Below are 25,966 nucleotides of genomic sequence, written 5' to 3'. Positions count from 1 at the left end.
ACCTTTTTCATACAAATGATGGTGCGACGTAGTGGACGTTACACAGTCAACTGGCGGGGATTTAGGGACTTCGTCGGCAACAAGCCCCCCGATGACGGTAAGTTGTTTGTCGGGGAAGAAACTTAACCTCAAAGCGATCACGCATAATATCTGTATTGCTCAACTAGTTTTATATGATTAGATCATTTAATAGCCAGAATTGCTGCACTTGGTGCCAACAAAAAGATGACAAAACATATTAGTTACCCGCATTAAGTACTTCACTAGTTTGCGCATTCTTGGTGGGTGCTCACACGGTGTTTCTCATTAAAGTCCACGAAAGATTTTACAGTAAATAGATATATTTCGAGTTTGAAAATATTATCTACTTGAAGTTTACCAATCTATACATAGACACAATCTGCGTAAGGTCTTCGACAATTTCTTTTTTAACGTGTATGTTAGAAAAGAAGTTGTCTCAAGCCGACCGGGTAAAACACTAAAAACTGCCTATCTAGAATACTTTTGATTAGCCTTAAAACTTAGCTTAAAACCTTAAAACTTAGCTTAAAATCTTAATAATTAATTAGACTCTTAAAGACGGAAAAAATTACGTTATAAATCGAACTTCACCTTCTTTTATATACAACCACAAACTGAATTCGTATTATTATTTCTTTTGAAATAACTAGTAGACAAAAAAATATCTACGATGACGAGCGTCGGTATGTGTAAGTACTCGTAAGTCATATCGATTTAGCCGTTTTTGCATGAAGGCTGAATGAACTCTTACTGCAAATACATATTTATTTTCGAAATATTTTAGTAGATATTAGTTTGGGCTGAAATAGCCGCTTAGAACAAAAGCTTTGATATACTAGTGGTTAGGATTTCGACTTTATTTTCAAAAGCCGGCAAGCTCTAACCTTTCGAAGTTAGGTACGTTTTAAGCAATGAAATAACTCTTGGTATCAAAACATACTTAGTGCGAAAACCTTCATGCCTGAGAACATTCCATAATGTTCTCAAAGGTGTTTGTTACCCACCGTGGTGAACCATGGCCTAAACACTTTTTATTCTAGGAGGAGAACCTTTCTCTACAATAGGCCGGTAATAGATTAGGCTCATGAATTATGGTTAGTTTGAGTATTTAAGAAACAAGAAACATAATCTTGTAGCTTTCATAAAACACTAAGGCGGTAAAAGTAGAAATATCAAGTAAAAGTTGGCTGATAATTCTACCGCTTTTTTGAGAAACAAAGCGTTGTGTCTGTCCCCAGGATGCGGGCAAATGTTGTCAAGATCTATTATTCTGTTAAGCAATAAGCATAAGTAGCAAAATTTATTCTTTTAAATCCCATAAGACCGATCCCGGGTAAGTTTTCCGGAAAAGAATTCAATGTCTCAAGGATGCATGCAGTGGAAGTAGAGGTTTTTGTGACAGGGCTCATCCGGGGTAGTACCATCGCTATGCTAGCCACAAAGCAGCATTGTTGCAATGCTGTTTTCCTGTCTTTAAGGCTAGGTTGTTAGGTTAATTACAGACCCATGAGGCCCAGCATCTACCCCCCAGGTTTATGTAGGCTTCCGTACTAACAGATTACAGCGTTTTATTTACTATGTTTGTACACAAACGCCACTTTGTCAGTCCATATACAGTAGGTATATGGACTTCCATGGCCTTAGGTTGGTTGGCGGCGTCTTTAGAGCGGCACTGTGTAGAACGTGTTTCAAGCATGTCCTGCCAGATGTTTTTGCGTTTAGGCAATGGTTATCCACTTATAAGGTGAGCCATCTGCTTGGTGCAATTATTATAAAGAAAAGCTGTCTCTGTGCCAATTGCCAAAAATGCAGATTAGAATACAGACGTCACCGCCCGTCTGCTTCCAACGGGTATCGCACTAGGTGATCAAAGGAATATAACGAAGGACAGACATCAGCGTCCTCTGTAGCTGGGCTATTTCTACCACCTTTTTTTTTCAATACCAATGCAACCTCGGCGCGTAAAATTATGGCTAATGGATTCTTTAGCTCATTTAACTTGAGTTAGCAAATTTGCTGTTCAGGATTTATCACTTAAAGTACTTTTACAATATTCTAAGTAGCTATAAATTCTCAGTCTTCCTATTTTAAGACTTACACTATTCATAAATCTTTGAACTTTGCACTATACTACCCATGTGAGCATTTTCCTTTCTTACAATGTAAATTCTATCTGTGTAATAAAAAAAATAAAAATAAAAAAGCCATTTATTCTACTACCAATAAATAAAGAAATACATATTACATTCATTCACATAATCTGCATCGTTACTAATTTTTAGTAGTAGAGCTTTATGTGACGAGCTCATCTAGGGAAGTACTACTGCAACGCTTATTTCTGCCGTCAAGCAGCACTGGTGTGTTCCGGTCTGAAGAGCTTAGTTGCCGATGTAATAGCACATGGTGCCTTAGCACCTTTGCCTTAGAATGATGGACATATACTTCATTACTCTATTTTCATTTTTTATTTTCTGCTATTAGCTGTAAGTTTTCCTGTATAATAAAATGAAATAAATCTACTACGATCACCATATAGTCTGCACAGTATGTGATTATGGGCAAACCCTCCTTTTGGGGGTTGCAGTCCAGCAGTGGACTGTTATAAACTGACAAAATACTTGACAACAGAATTTGAACAATTGACACTGAAATCTAGTATCGATAGGTATTTTCCATTTATGTGATGATTAACTTTTGTAATCGAGTTAGGATAGGTAACGTCTTCTCAAATTGGGGACCAATGTGGTCGAATTGAGTCATGGATTAAAATAATCTTAAAATACCTTAAAGTGCTAAATTTCAGAGCTCTTCTTTGACCTTTCTGTGTTTTAAATTGCACCTTATTTTCGCAAGGAAATGATTCACTGAATTTGTTTATGTGACCTACATTTGTTCTTAAAAAAGGAAAAAATGGAAAAAGAGTCAATGTCGCTTGACGCGTAATGAAAAACATCTTTCGTTGTTATTTAAATTAAGATCTAATTAAATTTAATAATACTCTACGCCAAAATTATTTGTATTTCATCGCAGCGACAGTATCAGCTACCTAAGAATGTAGTCTGCAGTAAAGACTTGAAGAATTGACTTTATTATGATCATCATCATCCCAAAGCTGGGCAAAGGCCTCCAAGCTCGTAGTAAAGGTATTTTGGATTTTGAACCCAAGACACTGCTTTAATAACCAGTCAGTATATAACAAATAATAATGATTACAGATGACTAAACGTGCCCTTCAACGAACGTTTGATGGATACCTCAAATTCCTTACTCTAGTTTGCTACTGCGTATTTCTTAACAAAAAACCTGAAATGCCGACCTAACCATTCGACCCGGTGGGCGACCCGTGTTCCATAACTGCAAAACTTTACATAATCTGTTGGTAGACCTTAAATCTATCAATATCCTAAAGGTACGAATTTGTAGGCGTAGGACTTTGGGATCTAAGCTTGTCTACATGTGCTACGCGCTACGCTATGAAAGAGTCGCTTAATTGTCCTTACATTCATCTCAACCTTCGTCGAGTACCTTCTGCACAAGATTCTAGTTCTACGCTAACATTAAGAGATACGAACTTTTAGATTTGATACTTAACTTTAATCGACCCAGTGCATCATTGCATAGCATTTAAAGACTCCACCTCCTTGTTAGGCAAACGACATAATACGAGTCGCAGGGATTCGATGGATGGTGGCAGACCATTTAACAAGAGTTTGGAGGTTAGGAGTCACAGAGTAATAAAGTCAAAAAATACAGAGATACATACATATTTTTTTAATGGTTTCTTAGCATAAGCATAAGAATGGTCAAAGCCATCCATCATCTAAATTTGACACTAAGTATCAGTTATTTATTTAGTTCATTTTAAATCTATTCTACACTAAACTGATACATCTAAAACTGGTACATACTGTAATTCGCCCCACTTTTCCCTGATGTAAATGACTTTTTAAGAGCGGTAAATTAATACTATTACTACCTAAGTATTTAGTAAATATACCCTTATCATTTTCTTCTTCACAGAAAAAGAGAAGCAAGAACCTGAAGAAGATTTATCGAATCATGAAGTGATTTTTCTAAAAAGTATAGTAGAAAGCCCAGACTTCGGTAGAAAATATGCGGTGAGAAAAATATATATTTTTTTTTTATGACTATACCTATTCATAAGTATCACTTTTATACTTAAAACCGATTTTATTTGACTAAAACGTTACGAATAAAAATATTTATTGACAGATTGGGTGCCTTTCGAAAAATATTGTTCTCGATATTGGATATTAGCTTACCTGTAAATATTACTGCTTAACTGTTCAGTTTACTACGCTTCATAATATTCATAATTCATTAAAGGGAAATTGTATATTATTTTCCAACAAATAACCGAATGAAGTACTTATTTGAGATGTCTCTCAAGAAGTTCAAAGTTTATATAAAACGTAAGCTTATAGAAAAATCTTATTATAATATTAAGGATTACTTAAACGATAAAAAAGCTTGGGTTTGAATACCTCTTACTTCATAGCTAAACATTAAATTACTGTCAGATAGGGAAAACAAAAAAAAATATTTATTTAAAAAAAATTTAAGTTGTTTGTGGGCTCTTCTTTCTCTACTTTTATGTATAAATGAGTTTGTCTCTCAATCGCGCTGTAACAGAGCAAACGGATTGACTTACTTTTTTGTATATAAAATAGTTTTTGAGCCGAAAGGTGACGTATGCCATTTCTTGTACTGGAAAAGTGGCTCCTATGGGATATATACGAGTATATTTAAATCGATTAAGGTTATTTTTATTCCTTAAAAAAATTTATTTAAATTTAAATATATACTTAATACACCGGATACTTTCAACCCAAAAATCTCAAGGCGATTAAGGGCAGTGGGTAAACATGAGTTGTAGAAACATGCGGCCGAAGCCCTACCCGCGCCTTTGCCAACATGTTTTATTTGTTGGTATAAAATCGCTGCTACTAAACATATCCAATTGAAATGACAAACCGCGACTCTTGTGCCAGAATAGGCAAATGGAAGAGCACTCATTTAAAAAAATAGACCGTTCGTACCATGAAAATATTGCCCAATTAATATTTTTGTGTTTTTTTTAATATAATTTTAAATCTATACTTATAATAAAACTGTAACTGGAAGATTTCTGTGCATTTAATATATTTTGAAAATTTTTAAAGCTCAGTATCGATTATAAAATCTATCCAAAACAGATTTTTATTAAATTTTTCTCTGTCTGTCTGTCCGGGCATCACGTGAAAACTACTGAACGGATTTAAATAAAATTTGGTATAGTGGTAATTGATATTCCGGGTCAACATATAGGATACTTTTTATCCCGGTAAACAATAAGTTTCCTCCGGAAAATGGGATGGAAATTTTTATCAATTTTACTTCATAGCTCCGTAAAATTTGAACTGATTTTAATAATTCTTCTTTTATTTGAAAGTGTATACCATCAAGCATGTATGGTCTTATTTTAAGAAAGATCTGATGAATATTGTCGGAGATAAAGAACGTAACTCTTCACAAATAACTGTAAGTCGCAAGGCATATGGGACAACGACCGAATGAATGCATACCATCCTACTAATATTATAAATGGGAAAGTTTGGTTGATGATTATGATGTTGGCATCAGATATATTCAACTTCTCGATTGAGTCATAAGTGGACGAAGTGGCGGGGGTCCGCTAGTCAATAAATAAAACCTTAAAATAATCGTATTTTTAGTCTGTGGTTCACTCCCAACGAAACACGGTTACATGTGCGTTAAAAAATTATACACACAGTTTTCAAAAAAAAAGAAAAGTAGTTCGATTTCCTATTCTGTCTTTAATATCACAAGAATTCTTGACAATAAACATTAATTATCATCTCTATACAAAAAAAGACAATTGAATTTCTGCAATTGCAAAAATATACTCATTAAATAATGAGTGGTTTTAGATTCAGAGTTGCTAAATGCTAAAAAGTACATACTAAAAAGTTATAGAATCACCTGTGCTTTGTAATTAATTTGACAGCTATTGGGAGTATTGAGCATTTTGACAGACACAAGATTTTCAATATTCGACACTCATTTTCTGTGTCGCGTAGTGTACTATCATGAGATACTTGTATACAACCTTACTGTTTTAGAGATAAAGCTTATTTTACAATACATTAAAATGACTTCTAATTCGTAGTAGGAAACCACAACACGAAACGAATCACGCTCAAAATTAAGTAAATGCTAGGTGGGTGTGAACTTGTTTGATGGCGTTATTATTTTATCAAAAGCTTATTTATTTATGTAAGATTCGTGTTGTACGTGTAATTTACTTTATAAACCTAAACAATCAATTTAGTTATACGTGTTACAGTTAACGTAGTAAATTTCATTCACAAAATCAAACTATAAACAAGTGCCACGCCTAAAGTCGAACGTCGGGTTTTTTTGTTTCATTCAAAATTAGAACAAAATATGAATTGATTGTTTCGTGCAGTCTTAAAAGTGGTGTTGGTGTTTCAGTCCATCGATTCTGAAGAGGATTTGATCGTGAAACCCGTCTCGTTGGATAATGTGAGCATAATAAAATTGCTGAGCGAATACCGTGGCACCAACATACGGACTATTGAACAAGCAGAACTCGCAATATTATTGTCCAGGGTGCATTTTAAGGTAAGAACCTATTGTTTAATCATATTTACTCAAGCTTTGTTAATAGTTATTGCAAAAGTTAAAATTACTGTAATGCAGTTTTTTTTATAACAAAGGACCTTTGAATACATAAAAACCTGTTCTACAAATTGCTGAAACTCAACATGAATTTTGTAATACAATGCAATTGTATTGTTACAAATTGTATGTTATGTTTATAAGATTTAAAAGGATTATGATTTTAATGATTTAAAGGATTTAAAATAGAGCAACAAAGTGTAGAGTGTAGAGTACAAAGTGCTGCCCAGTGTCCTGAGGCATAGGTGCTAAGCCATGTTCCTGTAGTCGCACCAGCAATCAAGCCCTTTAAACCAGAACTCAGTAACGCTATACGCTATATAATATAAGTATTTTTGTATTATATTTATAAAAATATTCAACAGCTATCTTAGTACCTATAATACAAGCTACGCTTACTTTGGGGCTAGATGGCGATGTGTGTATTGTTGTAGTATATTTAAAAAAAAAAAAAATAAGCTATGACAGAATAAGGCTGTAGTACTTGCCACTACTATTTCTACTCTAGTTATGCCCAGTTTTTCACACTGTCACACTATTTCAATGTAAGGCGCAATTAATTAACTAGACTGTTGGATATTTCTCAATAAAGCTATTTTTTCAGGCTCTTATTGATGCCCACGATCAGATTGGTAAAATTTGGCTAGAGAGAGGGTCCGGCATAGATGAAAAAACTGTATTGAAGGAAGAACAGAAGGATATTGCGGAAGCTTCAGATCTCAGTCCAGACCAAAACGGAGACATGCCTGTGGAGACAGTTAAAGTTGTAGGACTTCGGAAAGTGCCTGGACAACCTTTAGGTTTAACAGTAAGTACAAGTTGCTTTTTTATAGCATTTATTTAGGGGTTACTTAAAACAAGAAATAGTTTTGCAACATGTAATATTACACTATTTACTGCAATACAATCAGTCTCAGGTAATTTCATTCCTACATGGAATAGGGAGTAGGATTGCCTAATACACTTTAAAATTACCATATTTTGATTTAACCAGTTTGAACCAGAATAACAGGCATATGAGGCTTAATAAACACCAACAGCTCAGGCTAATGGACACAAGATGGCACTTTTGTAGTAGGATTATTGCATGTCCTAAGTGTTGCTCAGTTTATAAGTGATGTTTATCCATTTACTCAAAATTCAAAATTTATTTATTTCAAGTAGGCCTAATATAAGCACTTTTGAAACGTCAAGTCTGTCTGTTTGTAGTGATTCTACCACCGGTTCGGAAGGCAGATTCTACCGAGAAGAAGCCGGCAAGAAACTCAGCAGTTGCTCTTTTCCAACATCAACAATTTACATTTTGCATTTTAACATTCATTTTTCTATCTTGTGTGAGCTGAAAGCGGAGCCGGAAGCTTCCAAGCAACCTTACCTACTATTAAGTAAGCCACCTGATTGGTCTGTCAATTCAGACTCTAAAACAAAACAAAACTGTTTTGACATTGTGCCAAGTTTAATAGGCAATGGGTTTTCACTTACCATGATAATATGCTTATCCTGTCAATTATTATTATAAAAAATATGTTGAAATGAATAGAATAGTTCTAAGTCCTGATTGGTTCATTTAGTGTGAAGATTTCAAGTATATGTATTTATGAAATATAAACTAATACAAATAAATATTATTCACTTCCATGGTACCATGGACTTAATCCTTATAGGACACTAGATAAATTATCATCAAAAAGCATAAATACCAGTATCACAATTCAAAGACTAAAAACTGCCAAGAGAATTGAAAAACCTTTCATATGAGCAAAGGCTTGCAAAGCTGGGACTCAGCACCCTCAAAAGTAGGAGAGAAAGGGGTGATCTCATTGAAACTTATAAAATATTAAATAAGTATTACAGCATTCCAAATTTTGAAGAAATATTTAAAAAAAAAAGAGTAACCCCAGATTTAGGGGCTATGGTCTCAAACTTGGATTTCAGCAGGCATTGTCTAATCCTACCAAGCTTTTTATCAGCAACACCATATATACAAATGTGGAATGCCTTGCCTGAAGATTTAGTGACTGCGGTATGCAGCATCACTGAATCAGTTTAACAATAGACTGGATGAACATCACAAAGACAAAGAGCACAAGAAATTATATAGACGCATCAGCAAAAGCTGTTTAGTCTATTATGTAATATTAATAAAAATAATCACTCTTTTTTTCAATATAAAATAGTTGGATTTTAATTTCAATTGAAATGAAATTTAATTTATTCTAATTTTTAATTCTAGATTTTAATTAATTACTGTTTTTTTTTATTTATTTATTTTTAAAATATGTGTTTTATATTTATTTTGTGTTAACCTCTAAATTTTGTATATGGGTCCCCAACCTGAAATAAAATGATTTTATTATTTTTATTTATTTATTGTTTTTGTCACTTTTCTTTTATTTCTAGGTAACAACAGATGAACATGGCCAATTAATTGTAGCAAGGATACTTGCAGGCAGTGCTGCTGCAAAACAAGCGTTGCTAAGTGTAGGTGATGTGTTATTAGAAGTGGATGGAGTACAGATTGATACAGAAGAACAGCTCAAGGAGGCGGTTTCAAAGCCCAACGATAGAGTCACACTCAAAGTCGGACCTAATCTTAAAGACAAAAATGCTCAAGTAACTAATAAACTTAGCGTAAGTGTAAAACATTCTTTTCATTTTACACCTTAGTATTAAAATGTATGTAAACAAGATATTCTGGAGTCTGTCTCTATTTAATATTGAAATCTAAACAATATTTAAATATGAACAAAATTAACTTATCTAGAAAGGTGAAATAGTAATTACAATACAAGGGTTAGTCACCCTTGTATTGTAATTACTATTGTATTATGATTTGAATTACATATAACAAGGGCAAAATTCAGACCCATCATACTGCTCTTAAACCCTTAAAACAAAAATTTATTTGATAAAAAGCCCCCTGTCTATTAGCCCAATTGTTGTGCACCCTAACAGTGTTTCCATTCATTCATTCATTCATTCATTCATTCATTCATTCATTCATTCATACATACATACATTCATACTCATGATAAATAATAAATATATAATATTGTTGCTTAAACTACAAAAAATATATATTATAATGATATAGCACTTAGGAGCTCATAATTAATCATGTTAATCTATGTGTTGTTCATTTCAGTGTTATATGCGAGCTCTGTTTGACTATAGTCCTGCTGAGGACACATTAATTCCATGTAAAGAAATTGGACTGGAATTTAAGAGAGGAGATATTTTACAAGTAAGTATAACACGCACATATGCACACGGGAGCGTCCCCGTAGTGTATCTTTTCTGTTCGGTTTTGTATATGCAATAACTGAGGCAAATTTTGTATTCAGGTGATAGATTGACTCCGGCTAACCCAACTTTCTTGTTTAGATCTGGATACAAAATTTGCGATGTGTGTCCAACTAGAACTGTCAAATTATTATTATTATTTGGTGTATGAAGCCAAATAGCAAGGAACCTAAGGCTGCTGATTCTCTTAATCGACATACCATAACACACTATTAATTCACAAAGATACTTATTTATAACTGTCAAATCATTCCTTTATTAAATTTACTTTCTTACTTAGTAACAATTTTGATCTTTATGCTACCTTTACTAAAAGATAACAATACAAATTGATGCCTGAAAACTTCCTCTGACATGCCTTTTTGATAAGAGTAATTTTTGATTTTGAATCAATAAATAAATTTTTGACGACCTTCCGGCGCAACGGTTAGGGCTGTGAATTTAAGTCGAAGGTCCCGGGTTCGATTCCCGGCAGGGGCAATTAGGGAGTTAATTATTTCTGAATTCTCTCTGGTCTGGTCTGGTAGGAGGCTACGGCCGTGGCTAGTTACCACCCTATCGACAGAGAAGTGCCGCTGAGCGATTCACTGTTCCGGGTGCGAACCGGGAAACCGATTAGTGATATCATACCATCTTGACTGCAACATCTCTTACCACCAGGTGAGATTGCAGTCAAGGGCGAACTTGTAGTGGAATAAAAGAAAATCAAGTAGTCTATTATAGATAAACAAATTTTAGGTAACTAATTTAATACAACTTTGCCAATTTCTAGGTATCAGATAGAAAAGATCCGAACTGGTGGCAGGCAAGTCATGTGGAGAAACCTGATGTGGTTGGATTGATCCCTTCCCCCGAACTAGAGGAAAGACGTAAAGCATATGTGCCCCCTGAAGCTGACTTTGTCCACAAAATTAGTATATGTGGCGCAAGGGTAAGTCAATATAATTATTAAATAAAATAAAATTAATTATGCTACGACAATGCACACATCGCCATCTAGCCCCAAAGTAAGCGTAGCTTGTGTTATGGGTACTAAGATGACTGTTGAATATTTTTATGAATAATATACATAAATACTTAGGCAGCTAAACACACCCAGGCACTGAAATACATACATGTTCATCACACAAACATTTTCCAGTTGTGGGAATCGAACCCACGGCCTTGATCTCAGGGAGTAGAGTCGCCGCCCACTGCGCCACTCGGCCGTCAAATAACCATACCATAAACCATACCATAACCTTAACCATAAATAAACAATCAAATATTAATCTTATATATATATAATGAAAATGGTCTTCGTTTGAGGCTCAATCACGCCTAAACCACTGATCGTATCGACATGAAACTACCACCATTCGATGCGAAATTTTTCCTAGATGGTTTATGGCTATCTATTTTTTGAATTCCAACATTCCTTCATTTTTTTATTGCTGTTTTACTTTTATGAACATTTATCCCGCTAATAAAAACAAAAGATAAGCATTTTCTCTTGATTCTTTTGTTTTCATGGATTTCAACAGAGTGTATTAAACGGATTATGGTTTTTTACATTCAGCTAAGAATCTACTCACGGTAGTGGAGAACGGCTGGACCAATTGGGTTTTTTTTTTATCTTCAGAATTGTCAGTAGAAAGTTTTGTATGAAAGAAAATTTTAAAAAAGCCCGATAAAAAGTTAAAAATTTCGATGATAATCGAAGAATTCCCATCTATATAGTCACTCACCACGAAATCTCGGGAACCATAAGACTTAGAAACGTGAAACTTGGTAGGAATATTACTTTTGCTATGTAGAGGTCAGCTATGAATAGATTTTAAGAAATTCATTCCCCAAAGGGGATTGCGGGGGCGTTAACAATGAACAATTCCCGTTTTTAAACTATAGCTCCTATAGACTTCAAATTTGGTAGGAATCTTCTGTAAGAGGTGTAGAAATAGGCTATGAACGAATTTTACGATAGCTCACCCCACAGGGGGTTGCGGGGGTGGGTATTAACAATTAATATTTTTAATTTTCCAGCTAAAGCTCCTACAAGCTCCAAATTTTGTGGGAATTTTCTATAAGTGATGTAAAAATGATTTATGAACAAATTTTACAATATCCCACCCCAAAGAAGATTGCGGGGGCGTTAACAATGAAAATTTTCAATTTCCAAGCGATAGCTCCTATAGACTCCAAATTTAGTGAGAGTGTTCTATATGTAATATAAAAATGATCTTTGAGCGGATTTTACAATGAATCACCTCCAATAAGGTTCGCGGGGGTGGGTGTTAACAATAAAAAATTTCAATTTCGAAATATAGCTTCTAAAAATTCTAAATATGGTAGGAATCTTTTATTATTCACATAAAGAACATCTCAAAATGGATTTCAATAAAGTCTACTTCCGACAGGAATTGCGGGGGTGGGTGTTAAAATCTAAAATTTTTATTTCTAACCTGTAACTTCTACAGACTCCAAATTTGGTGGGGATCTTCGTGTATTTCCTTACAACAATCGTCTTTTTGGCAGCGGAGAAAAAGTCATTGAGAGGTTTCAAAAACTTAACTTCACATATAGCTATCCAATCAACGGACTAAGAATTTTACATTCATTTTACTTTTGCAGACTACATAACCGACGAATTCTTTTATTGCGGGATCGCTGAAATGAAACAGATTAAAATGAATGCATTTTCCAAGCACATGAGATGTGGAAAAGAAATTTAGTTACTTATTCCAATAGAATTCATAAAAAACATGCACAATTAATTTTCTATAAAAAATTGATGTCACGGAGAAAATTTTAGTTAACAGAAAATTCGTCGCACTTGAACCTAGACAGATTTCAACTTCACATATGAGACTTGCAATGACTTTAACTTAAACTTTCAATGCTCATTTTTCAAATTTTTTTCTTCATGTCAATTATTATTAATTTTTGGAAGAAAGGCACGGAAATGTTATAATGATTGCACATTGAAAGTTACAATGAATATTAGTGAGAAAAATCACCTGGATGAAAGATACAGGCTAAATCGATGGAATTTGGAATTTGAGTAAGTCTAAACAATATCGATACTTACAGTTCTATCCGCGGGGCCTATTTATGTTCATACAAAAAAGGAGAATAATAAAAATATGAAAAAATAAAATAAAAATGAAACATAAAATGTAATTTATTTCCTTTTTCAATTCGCCCAGCGAAGCGGGCTGGAAACGGCTAGTAAATAAATAAATATAATAATAATAAAAAATCTAATTTAATATTGAAAGATCAACATTTAAGATCTGTAATACAAAATAACGTAGTTGTAAATCACGCTGGTTTGGACTGCTGTTGTACTAACTACAATTTGTGTCATAACAAGTGCATTGATACCTGTTTACTGTCTCATTTAACATTGTTTTGTGGTATAGTGTATATGAAAAAACATGTGTGTACTCATGTACGCGCGTTAGAAGTTATACTCCTTTGGCGTAACAAGATAAAAATCTTTTCAAAAATTTTATCTCGCGCGCTCTTTTATAATTTTTTCTACGTTTGTAGGAAAAGGTATTTAATACATTGAAAATTTTATTTTAATGAATTATCAGTTAGTTATATAGTAATGAAGTGTAGTTAAATGAAGTTTATTTATGATCACAAAAAAAAATCTAAAGAAATAGAAATAATAAACATAATTAAATTTGGAAAACTATTAGACTCAGTATCGGACAACCAACATTAAAACTTCAGATTTATGAGCCAGCAGAATTTGACAATTGGAAGTGTACACTGTCAAACCTTATAGCTAACTTCAGGGTGTCGGTTTTTTGTGACGGTGTGAGCGCGCATCGTAATAATTTACTCCCATAATTTTTCCCTTACGCGCCAAAAGAAGTGTAACTTCAAAAATAAAATGGGTATAGTTATATTTTCTAGGTATGTAGGATTCCTATAGATTGCATTTAGATAAGGTTGTATAAAATTCTGGAAAAAGTATTCCGCTATTTGACCAAATTCAGGAAAAAGTACTATGAACAGAATTATACTTAAATATTTTCAGTGAATGTAATCTTATAAGCCTGTTTCAAGTAGTAAATCCTTAAATGTTAGCGGCAAATTCTTATATTTTTCTTTGTCAAGCAATTTCTTAATCACGTTTGACGAGATGTTCTTGTCTTTGAGCGTAATTTAATTTGTCAGACTCATTTATATTAGAATCGCGTTTCATTATCTTATGATGTCTTAATATATTTTGTATATTTTGTACTTGCACCTGTTACTTAATTGTCACAGTTTAGATTTGTAATCTAGATTTGGCCTTTTTTCAGTAATAAGATAAACCCTTAATCAAAATAATTTGTAACGCTGTTGAATTACTTATAAATAAATAAATAAATAAATAAATAAATATCTATGAACAGATATCAAGAAAAAAGAAGAAATTCGTGTACGAGTCGCGCTCGAGTGTACAGCTAGAAGGCGCCGAGTTGGCTCTGTATGAAGAGGTGGCCAGAACTCCGCCGTTCTTGCGTCGCGTTCTCGCTCTAGTGGGGACGCGCGGTGTCGGTCGCCGGACCCTTAAAAACCGAATGATTCAAGACCATCCTGATCGATTTGGAGCTGTGGTGCCGCGTAAGTACATTAAGGTTTCCCTTTTTTTCCTGTAGTTATTTAGTAAGTTAGTTATTTCTTCCGCAGCATTTAGTAAGTTAGTGTTTTAGTCCGACGGACGTGGACCTAGGTAAATTAGTAAATGATTTTTCCAAATCTGTATTTAGCCAAACAGCATCTGTGTTCCGCTTTGAAGGGCTTTTATTTTTTTTATAAATTTATTGACAAGTGCTTGACTGCAATCACACCTGATGGTAAGTGATGATGCAACCTAAGATGAAGCGCGCTTGCCAAGAAGATGCCTATTCACTCTTGATTTGGAGGTACCCAGATTATATGTATCGGGGAAGACGAAAGATGGGAGGGCATTTATTTATTTATTCATAAGACACACACGCCAGCAATTAATTGTAACTACTTTTATAAAAAAAAATGTGTTAGAGTTGCAAATTCTGTCTAGTACTAAAATAATCAATTATAGGTGTATCATTATAGTTGTTATCTCTGGTCACAATTTAAAAACTTAAATAAATAAGTATTTAACTGACCTTTGCGGTGCGGATGAGAAAGGAAGAAGCAAAACGCTTCGTACGTGTTGATGGTATTTCAACAACGTAACGGTGCAGATTCTTTCGGTACCTCGCAGTTCGATGGTAGAAAGATGGTTTAACCAAATCGAATAACTCCTGAGCACACTCTCCGAAATGTATCTTGTAGAATACAGCCAGACAGGCAACCTTGCGCCGGTGTTCAAGGCTTTGAAGTCTACGGCGTGGTTGTCAGTGTTATAATAGGCCCATGAGGTTTAATACCTACGCCTTAAGGGTCAAGTCAAAGTCAAAGTCAAAGTCAATAATTTCTTTATTCAAATAGGCTCATAATACTCAAATAGATGGCACTTTTGATGCGTTGATTATATACAAAATGTGTTAGCAGTGAGTTGTTATGGCGATAACTACAATCGTAAACTTAAAACTAAAGCTACGAGGGTTCCAAACGCGCCCTGGTCTAAGAAGAAGCTCACAACAAACTTAGCCGGGTGTTCTTTTTGTTATCAACCATCTCACATTGTCATTAGAAAATATTTAAGAAGCATCCTGGTTAAAGCAATCATGATCTGTCAATTATCACTATTACAACTCTTGAATTAAAAAAAAAAAAAAAAAAAAAGAATTTTTGAATAAGAATTCTGGGCAGGTTGTTTAATCCTTTACCGGACCGAGTACAGAACACAGGGCTTCTCTCATGTGAAGAAATTACGCTGTAGTCCTCTGCACTAACCAAGGTCTGAATCTGTAATCGTTCTCTTGCTCTAAGTCCTTTCTACAAAGGTTGCCTGTAAGAGATTGCTTGCAGCAATAAGGCCGCCTTTGCGTGTCTACATTGTTTACTCTTTCAGTAATGTTTCTTTTCCTGTATGTATGTTATACGTGCAACGGTGCATTGGCGCAGTTTGCAGCGACCCTGCTTTCTGAGCCCAAGGCCGTGGGTTCGATTCCCACTACTGGAAAATGTTTGTGTGATAAGCATGAAAGTTTTTCAGTGTCTGGGTGTTTATATGCATTATTCTTTGTATTTATGTATATAATTCATAAAAATATTCATCAGGCATCTTGGTACCCATAACACAAGCTACGCTTACTTTGGGGCTAGATGGCGATGTGTGTATTGTCGTAGTATATTTACTTATTAATAAAGTGTTTCTCCTTCTTCTTCTTCTAACCAAGTGTGGATTGTTAGTGTAAACACGCCTTTGAGAGCATTAAGGCGAACTCTTAGGCGTGCAGTCTTCCTAACAATATTTTCCTTAAAGCCCTTAATTTAGGCAAGTAAATATCAAGTGAAATTACGCACATAACTCCGCAAAGCTCAAGAAAAGATGTCTGCCTGTGATCAGTGGCGTGCACTCCATACATGCACAAAAGCACTGCATACCCTAAAATTGGAATATAGCTCGTATTGGAGGATTTTTCCATTTTAGGCTATTTTCCTGCCGTTTGCATACCCTGGTAAGAAACCCTGTGCACGCCACTGGCTGAGATCGAACCCGCAGGGTGATTACGTATCTCACAACAGGCTTGCGACAGGCGTAAATCTCGCGACCATTGCTGTCGAACGTCACTTTTGCATACATTACCCTTGGAGTCCCCCGATTGGGAGGCCGAAATTGTTTATATATTCGATATTGGCTGTGGTGCTATGTGCTGACGGCAGATAAGAATACAGTTTTCACCATACCCCCTCTTCCCGCGAAGTCGTACGAGGAGACTAAGGGAGTATAAGTATTATATATATATATATATATATATAAGTATATAAATAAAGCTACTAGCTGTTGCCTTCAGTATCGCTAAGCTTAAATGAGTATAGTTGTATATATATATAACACGTGACTGTCAATTAATTATAGACAAATAATTTGCAATAAAATAAAATTGTGACTTTACTTAAAGATCTAAGCTATCCTATCTCTTAAGTTGGACCAGACTGCTCACTGTGTGCCAATTTAATTTAAAATCGGTTAAGTAGTTTAGGAGTCCATCGCGGACAAACATCGTGACAGGAGATTTTATATACATGAAGATATATAAGGGATGTAACCTGTCTGCCCAGCGTGGTGATTATGGACACATCCACCCGTTGAGAAAGGTTTTTAGTCAAACAATGGACTGTTAGAGAGAGGCTCTTGATGATCGACTTTGGCGTAGGCTCTCTTTACTAGTTACTTTGAATCAGTGGCGTGCACAGTGTATGCAGATGATATAAAATGAAGAAAATCTCCAGGACGAGTTATAAAAATCTTAAGGATAGATTTTGTAAGCGTTATAAAAAGCCTAAGTATTTAAAATTCGTACTCGAGAAATTCTAAATTTTATATCATCTGCATACCCTGTTTATAGCCTCTATACACGCCATTGCTTTAAATCATAATTGTCCTAGACTAATAGCTTGAGAAGCCCTTATAAAAGTTGCATAAATTTGGGAATTTATAATTTTGCACGCCTCATAAGCGAAGCGTTGTGGTGGGTATTACTGTCAGTTTACGAACACAGAGTGATTCTCCAACTAAAAATTTCACTTTTTTTATTCTTTATTGCTTTTATAAGTGAATATAAATAGACAAATGTTGAGAAAAAACACTATTTTTAAGACATGATATTTTTAAATCTTTTTTTATTAATTAATTAAAAAATTGTTTAAAAAAGTTCTTTCTTGGACGTCCGTGTGTCTGTATGTGCGGATCCCGTATCTTGTGGTCACGATAACGAGCGGAATACTTAACTTATCGAGTTGGTTTTTTTAAAAGGCTTCAGTATTTTGAGGAATAGAATCCTATTACTTTTCACGGTATAATTAGATGTAGTTTAATTATTATTTTCAAATAATCTCAATTTTATTGTAATGAATGAGATTATGAGGCGTGCACTTTGGATTTGCCAAACTATTTGAATTTTCTCTTGTCCGGTCTGGTGGGAGGCTTTGGCCGTGGCTAGTTACCACAATACCGAAAAAGACCACTAAGCGATTTAGTGTTCCGGTGTGATGTCGCGTAGAAACCGATTACGGGTATGACTACCACACCCCCTAACAGGTTAGCCCGCTACCATGTTAGACTGCTTCATCACTTACCACCAGGTGAGATTGCAGTCAACGGCTAGCTTGTACTGGCATAAAAAAAATAGCTATTGTTTACTGCCAGATACCTCTCGTCCGCCGCGGCCTTTAGAGGAGAATGGTTCGTCGTACTGGTTTGTGTCCCGCGAGGAAATGGATCGCGACGCGCATGCGGGACGCTTCCTCGAGTACGGAGAACACAACGGACATTTGTACGGCACACATCTGGACTCTATACGAGCTGTCATTAAAGAAGGTATTTGCATCAAACAGTCATAAAAAAAATCTAAATTCATTATTTTCAAGTAGGACTAATATAAGCACTTTTGAAACGTAAAGTATGTCTGTTTTTAGTGACTCTACCACCGGTTCGGAAGGCAGATTCTACCGACAAGAAGCCGGCAAGAAACTCAGCGGTTGCTCTTTTCCAACATCTTTTTACAATTTAACAATCTTTGTTCTATCTTGTGTGAGATGAAAGCGGAGCGGCTTGCTTCCAGGCAACCTTGTCATTAAGAAATTCATATAGTAACCTCGATGTATTAAATGTGTTTTTATACATTCTTTAAACTTATGTAATTATCATCGACTAGAATGTTTTTGTATTCAGTTTCTACAGTAACTGTAACCCGCGACTTCGACCACATTTGTTTATTTCAATTGCCTTGTCTTAAAATTATGCAGTCTATCTCCAGGATGGAAGCTATACATATGCACAATTTTGTCAAGATCGGTTTTGCTGCTAAACCGTTTAAAAATAACAATTATTTTTTAACTGTGCGAAAATGTACTCTACACGAATACACCAATTTTACCGGTAAAAAGCTACAAGCAACCCTACAAGGATTTCTTATTTATTATTATAACTAGCCTAAATGCTCATTTTTGTATCTCAAACTTAAAAACACTACTTTCATACATACCTCCTTACCCTATTTTACTCATTTAGGTGTGAAGTATCAGATAGCAAATTCTTAGCTGAGATCTCGCACCTATAAAATAACTAATTGCTAAATTTTAGCTTTATTTATTTTTTATTTATCGATTTTGGGATGCCCTGAAAAATCAATCAGTCTGTCAGTGTAAAGCATATTACGTGTTTTATTTGCAAAATACACGTTTTGAAGCTGTTACATATTTAAAAAGATTTTAGGTTACAGTGTATTGCTATACATGGCGTGCAAAATGCAAGCATCATGTAAATAATGCAACAAATTTCATTTTGTCGTAAAAAATCATTAACAGTATAAAAGATTTTAAACTAAGATTTTCGTGGTTAATCAACATTTCTTAAGCATAGATCAACGGGTACATACCACGATAATATTTTCAATTTGACACGAAACGAACACGAAAGCGGGTAGTCAGATTCTGCCCGTGACATCCAACTTGACATCTCGTGCCTACGCAGTCCCGTCGTGACCACGATCCATGCAACTGGGTCGAAATATCGACAAATTCAAAATATTATCGTGGTATGTACCCGTATGTACCCCTTTTATACTGTTTCTTAAGCATAGATGCTTAAGAAACAGTATAAAAGTTCTTATTTTAACTTTTTTTTGAGTTCAGATCAAAACGCGGCTGTCAACACCCCTCCTCCTGCGGTAGATTATCCCTGCGAGGTGATTAGCTTAGTTTATTTTTATTTTATTTATAAACAGTAGTAAAATATCGTTTCAGGTAAAATGTGCATTTTGGATTGTGCGCCGCAGTCGCTGAAACTTCTGCACAACAGCAACGAATTCCTGCCCTACGTTGTTATGATAGCTGCACCGGGTATCGAACAGCTGCGCAACCTCACATACGCCTCAAACCGCAACCTGACGGTAAGCACCTGTTATATTACCATTCGCCACTGATATCGCCACCCAATGTGTTTTAACCAAATTTAAAACATTTTTTTTTCGTTTTTATATGTTACTAGCGTACCCAAGCTTTATTTTATTTAAACAATAAACTTACATCATTAAATTTTTAATTTAAGTCTCATAATGTATTAAATCATTTATTTCTCGCCGTGTTCATTCTCTTCTATTCCCTTCTCGAGCGGGTGAAGATCATTATCTACACCCATGTACACCCAACAATGGAATATATAGTAAATAAAAGCTGTATTTGACAGTTCCAAAATAGGAGTTCACCAAACTTTACAGGATTACTCGCCAGGTCAATCCGGAGAGTCCCTGAAAGTTTCATTGAAATCGGTCCAGCCGTTTCGGAGCCTATACGGAACATACCCACACACTTTCTCTTTTAAATATATAGATTTCATAATTGGACTTCCCTCAACTCAATAGTGACAGAATACCAGCGTTGTAGGTACATTAGTATCCGGAACATGAAGCTGAGTCAGAACGTTTTTATTGGCACGACACATCATAGACTTAAACTATTAATAATTAAGTATACAATTTGAAGTTACTCCATATGTAAGTGTGTTTGTGTAGTTCTGGTAAATAAACAAATCAAATCATATTTTCTATGATATTATTTGCTATGCGTTGTTTAGCGTTAGAATGCAATCTGGGAACCTAAGCCTGTATTAATTAATAAACAGATATTGAGCTAAGAACAGAATCTTACGTTCAGTCACAAGAATAGATTAATTGTTATGTGGAAACCTGTTTTTATATTCACTTTATTGTACAACCAAAAAACGGTTTACAAAAGACTGAGTTAATGTTTTTAATTTATTTTGTTCACATTAATTTTGTTTTACACATTTCGCCACGAGCGCTGACTGTCGAAATGAAGTACAATTTTAACTTTAAAACAAAGCTTATACGTCCATTTCACCTCAAAGATCTATTACAATGTTTCGATACACGAAATCGCAGGCGAATACGTTCTGTGGCCGACGAAAACCATCTACTGAACAACCAACTGTTAAGAAATTCAATTATTCGAGTTTGAAATGTGTGTTCTGACTTCTGTGATATAAAGCATACTTTTTAATATATTTTGCCAGTCGTAAACGACGAGTGAACTAGCTTAATGCCACACAAAATAAGTTATATTTTATCTCGTATATTTTTGTGACTTACCTAAATATTTACAACTTTGTATGGAGAGTAAGATTACAATGCAGTATAAAATCGGTAAGAAATACGACGATTTAATTAGATCGGATCATTTAAACGTCACTCTTCGCGTGGCGTTTGGCTGATACGAATTTGACCAGTAGGAGACCTATATTTTCCGCCTCATTTTAATCTTGCTTTATTGTTCAGCAGTAGGTTCCTAAAGTAGATCCGATAGATTTTAAAATAGTTATGAAATAGACGGATTTATGAAGCATGTTAGATTTTTGCATAGAAAATTTTGGTATTCTACTTTGTCAACGTCGTTCGCTTGAACAGTTGCATATCCATTGTCGGACATTGATATCTGCATAATGCATGAGTGTGGGAACGATCAATCAACGTCCATCCAGTGGGTGGTGAAAATATTTAATATTTATAGCCCGCTAGCTTTAAAAGCCGCGTTTTAATGGCGCAAACGGCTTAAAGGCTATATATAATAGCACCGTGACAAAGAGTTGCGAACAGTTAATGCCGGCGCTCTGTTTGACAGTAACCTACTGTCATAGTACAACACAATTAGGCGTTTATAGCGCGGAGTCATGCTGGCGGAATATTGCGCTTTAAGTACCTACGATTTCTATTTCGATAAGCCTTAAATTCCTGTAACTGTTACGAGAATGGACCTGTAGCAAGGCAAATCTGCTTAAACGCGCCAATAATGCCCGTTTTCACTAACGACAGACAAGGCAATGCCTAAGTAAGTAACGCCTAATCAAAGAAGATTCTTACGTATACATTTACCTTACACCAAACGATTTTCACTAGGCAAATGATATAACCTAACTTGTCCATGGTTCTTGCCACAAGGTGTGGTATTTTGTGTTTATATCATCATATTTTTCGTTTTTCTTATTGATTTACGATTATTTAATTCTATTTTTTCTTCTGTCAAGCGTCAGTTCGATCGAATCGAACGAATCCCCTAATATATAAAACTTTACGATCCTCCTAATCGGTGTCGTAACTTTAGGCGGCGTCTTTGGACATCATATAAGACTTAATGAAACGTTTTTTTTCTCTAGGAATTACCTGAATCACTATTCGATTAAGGCGATTTGTAGGTTTGGTGAAAACGGGCATAAGAAACTTGTGATATCTATTGCGCGATTCTTCCGTTCTGTTCATTTTTTGCGTGACTAATGGACGGTCCATTACGGCAATTGGAAACTTAAAGTACTATTGCGTGGAAGTTATGGTGTGACAACATTTAGTTTCTGGTAACTTTCACTGATTTTTATTGGTGATCCGTGTGTGCCAAGTGGAAGGAACTGGGCACCAAATAATCAATCTAATCCCAAATCTCCAGATGGCAGATTGAATTTAATAGAGCTATCCTTTTCCTAATTTTATTTTAAGTAAATGAATTATCACTTGCTTTAACGGAGAAGGAAAACATCGAGAGTTCTCCACAATGTTATAAAGTCATCTGAAGTCTACCAATATGCACTTGGCCAGCTTGGTATACTAAGGCCTAAATCGTTCTCATTATGAGAGAAGACCCATTAACCTGTACTGGGCCGGAAATAGGTTGATAGTAAAAATTCCTTTACTCTTACAGATATCATATAGATCTTTATCTTTCTCTTGCAGATATTTCTCTCTTATTGATAAGTATAGCACTACTGAATTTAATATGCGATCAGAAAATAAGCTTGATTATTAAAATAAGGCAAATGCTTTCGCAGATTGTGTTCGATTGAAAAGAGAGTGTTTGAAAATAAAATACGCTACTTTTGTGTCTTGTGTTGTACACAACTACCATAGTCTTATACAAGACACAAAAGTGTTTGTTAGTGCATCGCCTAGTAGTGACGAACATAATGAATTCCGTTTTGTTTTGTTTTATATTTTAGCATGATTATATTTTGTTTGTTGTGCATGCGTAGTTCGATCGGCAGAGCTCCATACGTTACAGTTCGAGACGCGCAAGGACCCTGGAGTCGCTCGCTTCACTCTACGAGGTAACAGAACCCATTTATCACTACATCATCTGTGTTTCAGCAGGCTTCACGCGTTTTGAATTAACAGATCAATAAAAATATTATTGAATATGATATGAATTAATGTCCAAAAAATGTTGGTCTAATGAGATGGTACATTTAAGTTGATGCCGTTTACTCTTTATCATGTTTTGCAATATGAAGGTTTCAAAAAAAAGTTTTAATTCAGAATAGTGCTTTGGTGATTCTGTTGTACACAAATCTTTAAACTAAACAAAATTGACAGTTCTAAAAGTTGTGCTTCAAAAAAGTGTAACCCTTAACCCAGAACAGCGTCTGGGTTAAGGGTTACACTATTATTAGACCTGCTAATTCTATTTAGTTCAAAAAGGTAGACGTGCCGCAAAGCGATTTAGCGTTCCGGTACGATGCCGCGTAGAAACCGGTATGTGTTTGCCACACCTCGTAACAGGTTAGTCCGCTACCATCTTAGACTGCATCATCACTTACCATCAGATAAGATTGCAGTCAAGGGCTAACTTGTAGTAGAATGTTTTTTTAGGATAATAATAGTAATATGTATTATAGATAGATAGATATACTACGACACACACACATCGCCATCTAGCCCCAAAGTAAGCGTAGCTTGTGTTATGAGTACTAAGATGACTGATGAATATTTTTATGAATAATATACATAAATACTTATAAAATACATATAAACACCCAGACACTGAAGAACACTCATGCTCATCACACAAACATTTTCCAGCTGTGGGAATCGAACCCACGGCCTTGGACTGAGAAAGCAGGGTCGCTGCCCACTGCGCCACTTGTCCGTCAACTACCAGTTTTGCTATTAAACAGATACATAATAATAACACATGGATCCTTACTAACCTTATTTATAGAACAAGTTGTATATAACTGTATTTATCAGATATATATCTATACAGGAAGAAGACATGAAGCAAACTCTAGAAGAAAGTGCAAGAGTTGAACGCCAGTACGAAAAATACATAGATCTTGTGCTAACCAATAGCAACGTAGACACAACGTACGCGCGCCTCATGGATGCGTTGCATTCACTCTCTACAGACCACCAGTGGGTGCCCGTGACCTGGATCTATTAGGTGTAAACTGCTTTCAAATCCCAAAGTATCTAATATCTATATCTAATATTTCAAAAAAGGCCGCGACAAGTTAATAGCTTTTTTCCTATTTTTACTCTTCTGCGATGATTCAAAGAGCTGATGTTTGAAAGCTCTTTTCGCTCTTCCGTAAAGCTCCTTTTTTCGAGATAATTTATAAAAGTATCACAAAATATCTAATAATTCAACCTCATATATAATATTTAGCACATAAATACATTTAATCACAAATCTCGATATTCTACAGATTTATATACATATCTACTATTTAAATAACAACTTTATTGTTTGTGCATACAACTTTAATTTTTTTTTTCTCTTATTGATTATACAAAAATTGAGAAATTCAGTAAAATTTTAATTTTCAATTTTTATTATAATATGATTTATGAATTTTGAATGTGATAAATTGGCGCTTAGATGTTGTTTAAAATTAAACAGCATTTTGGGAAGATAGATGAATAGGCAGGGAGGTCCTACAAGCCGTTATAATAAAAAACACGGTTTCACAATTTTTTTACTGGGATCAAAACTTTAAGAGAACTGTGAAAAGTTTTCGAACCAAAAACCCTAATATCAATTGTTTACGTATTAGGTCGTAGATAATGCGAAAATAGTAATTCGCACACACTGAATACATTTTAATGTGATATTAAGTTGATCAGAGTTAGTATGGTTCTCAATTGTTTTTAAGATAAGTTAAATAGAAATAAAAACAGAAATAACATTTTTCAGCACGGCTAGCATAAGACAGGAGACAAACCGACAGACCGATTATGCACCTGCCAAAGCAGAGAAACGATGAAGTTTACCCCTTTGATATTACAGGTATATTATTTCCACCCGTAGGCGGATGCTCGGATATTGGAACTGATAAACATTTTGCCTTTTCCCCAAGGAGAAAATGTTTCCTGCCCATGAATGGTTGAATTCATACACCTTTATTGTAAACCGTTTTTTTTTTGTAAAAAACAAACGATACGACAATTTATACGACTTGGCAACCTTACCGCTATATCGTTATCTCTTCTAGGCAACCAATGACGTAAAACACAGCCAAAGAAAAGAGGTAGGTGCCAGGTTATGCATATAAATATATGCCCATGCTAGTCGGGCTGACGGAATTTAAATAATTGTCATTGTTAAAAAATCTAAATCGATTTCACATAACCCCCTTTGAAATGCCTTGTATGTTCCATTTTTAAGACCATATTTCTGACATCACATGGTTGTATTAAATTAATATAATATTTTAAGTAATCTCATTATATATTAAGGCCGAAACTTAATTATAAAGGGATCGAATATTGTATAACTAATAAATATAGATATCATTCCATTGTTTTAATATATCTTTTTTAGATTTTCAGTCTGAACTTTTTAATCAGTGTTACCAACGCAATATAGCTACATCGAAATAAGACTATTGTTACAATTTTAGATTTATTTTTCATAATTTCATTCTTACGGATCTATCACAATATATTTATTTCAAGTGTTCAATATTTTTGTATCCCACCAACAATTTATTTTGATTTATAATAGT

The 25,966-nt window shown here is 34.7% G+C and overlaps 1 protein-coding gene across 3 annotated transcripts; it reads left to right on the top strand.

Annotated features, from left to right (window-relative positions):
- LOC120637179 (MAGUK p55 subfamily member 6) lies at window positions 1-25,911 on the top strand. Of its 3 annotated transcripts, XM_039908855.1 has the most exons (12): window positions 1-97; window positions 4,042-4,139; window positions 6,538-6,687; window positions 7,349-7,552; window positions 9,145-9,375; window positions 9,890-9,988; window positions 10,820-10,978; window positions 14,439-14,649; window positions 18,329-18,499; window positions 19,927-20,072; window positions 23,216-23,290; window positions 24,226-25,911. In XM_039908855.1, the coding sequence occupies exons 1-12, from the start codon at window positions 16-18 to the stop codon at window positions 24,400-24,402; spliced, it is 1,803 nt and encodes a 600-aa protein (XP_039764789.1). In that variant the 5' UTR covers window positions 1-15; the 3' UTR covers window positions 24,403-25,911. The 3 variants fall into 3 exon arrangements, with proteins under 3 accessions (XP_039764789.1, XP_039764790.1, XP_039764791.1); XM_039908856.1 differs by lacking the exons at window positions 1-97; window positions 4,042-4,139 and adding an exon at window positions 6,275-6,332; XM_039908857.1 differs by lacking the exons at window positions 1-97; window positions 4,042-4,139 and adding an exon at window positions 6,436-6,451.
- The last annotated feature ends 55 nt before the right edge of the window (window positions 25,912-25,966 follow it).

This window comes from Pararge aegeria, chromosome 3, assembly GCF_905163445.1.
Source record: "Pararge aegeria chromosome 3, ilParAegt1.1, whole genome shotgun sequence".
Lineage (NCBI taxonomy): Eukaryota > Metazoa > Arthropoda > Insecta > Lepidoptera > Nymphalidae > Pararge > Pararge aegeria.
The sequence above is the reverse complement of the archived record's forward strand: the minus strand, read 5'-3'. Positions and strand labels throughout refer to the sequence as shown.

What these genes read in the sequence shown, in the direction of transcription:
- LOC120637179 (XM_039908855.1), top strand. Translation starts at nt 16, where the DNA reads ATGATGGTGCGACGTAGTGGACGTTACACAGTCAACTGGCGGGGATTT. An exon ending in CAACAAGCCCCCCGATGACG is followed by an intron (nt 98 to 4,041) that starts GTAAGTTGTTTG and finishes TCTTCTTCACAG; the next exon opens with AAAAAGAGAAGCAAGAACCT. An exon ending in TGTCCAGGGTGCATTTTAAG is followed by an intron (nt 6,688 to 7,348) that starts GTAAGAACCTAT and finishes CTATTTTTTCAG; the next exon opens with GCTCTTATTGATGCCCACGA.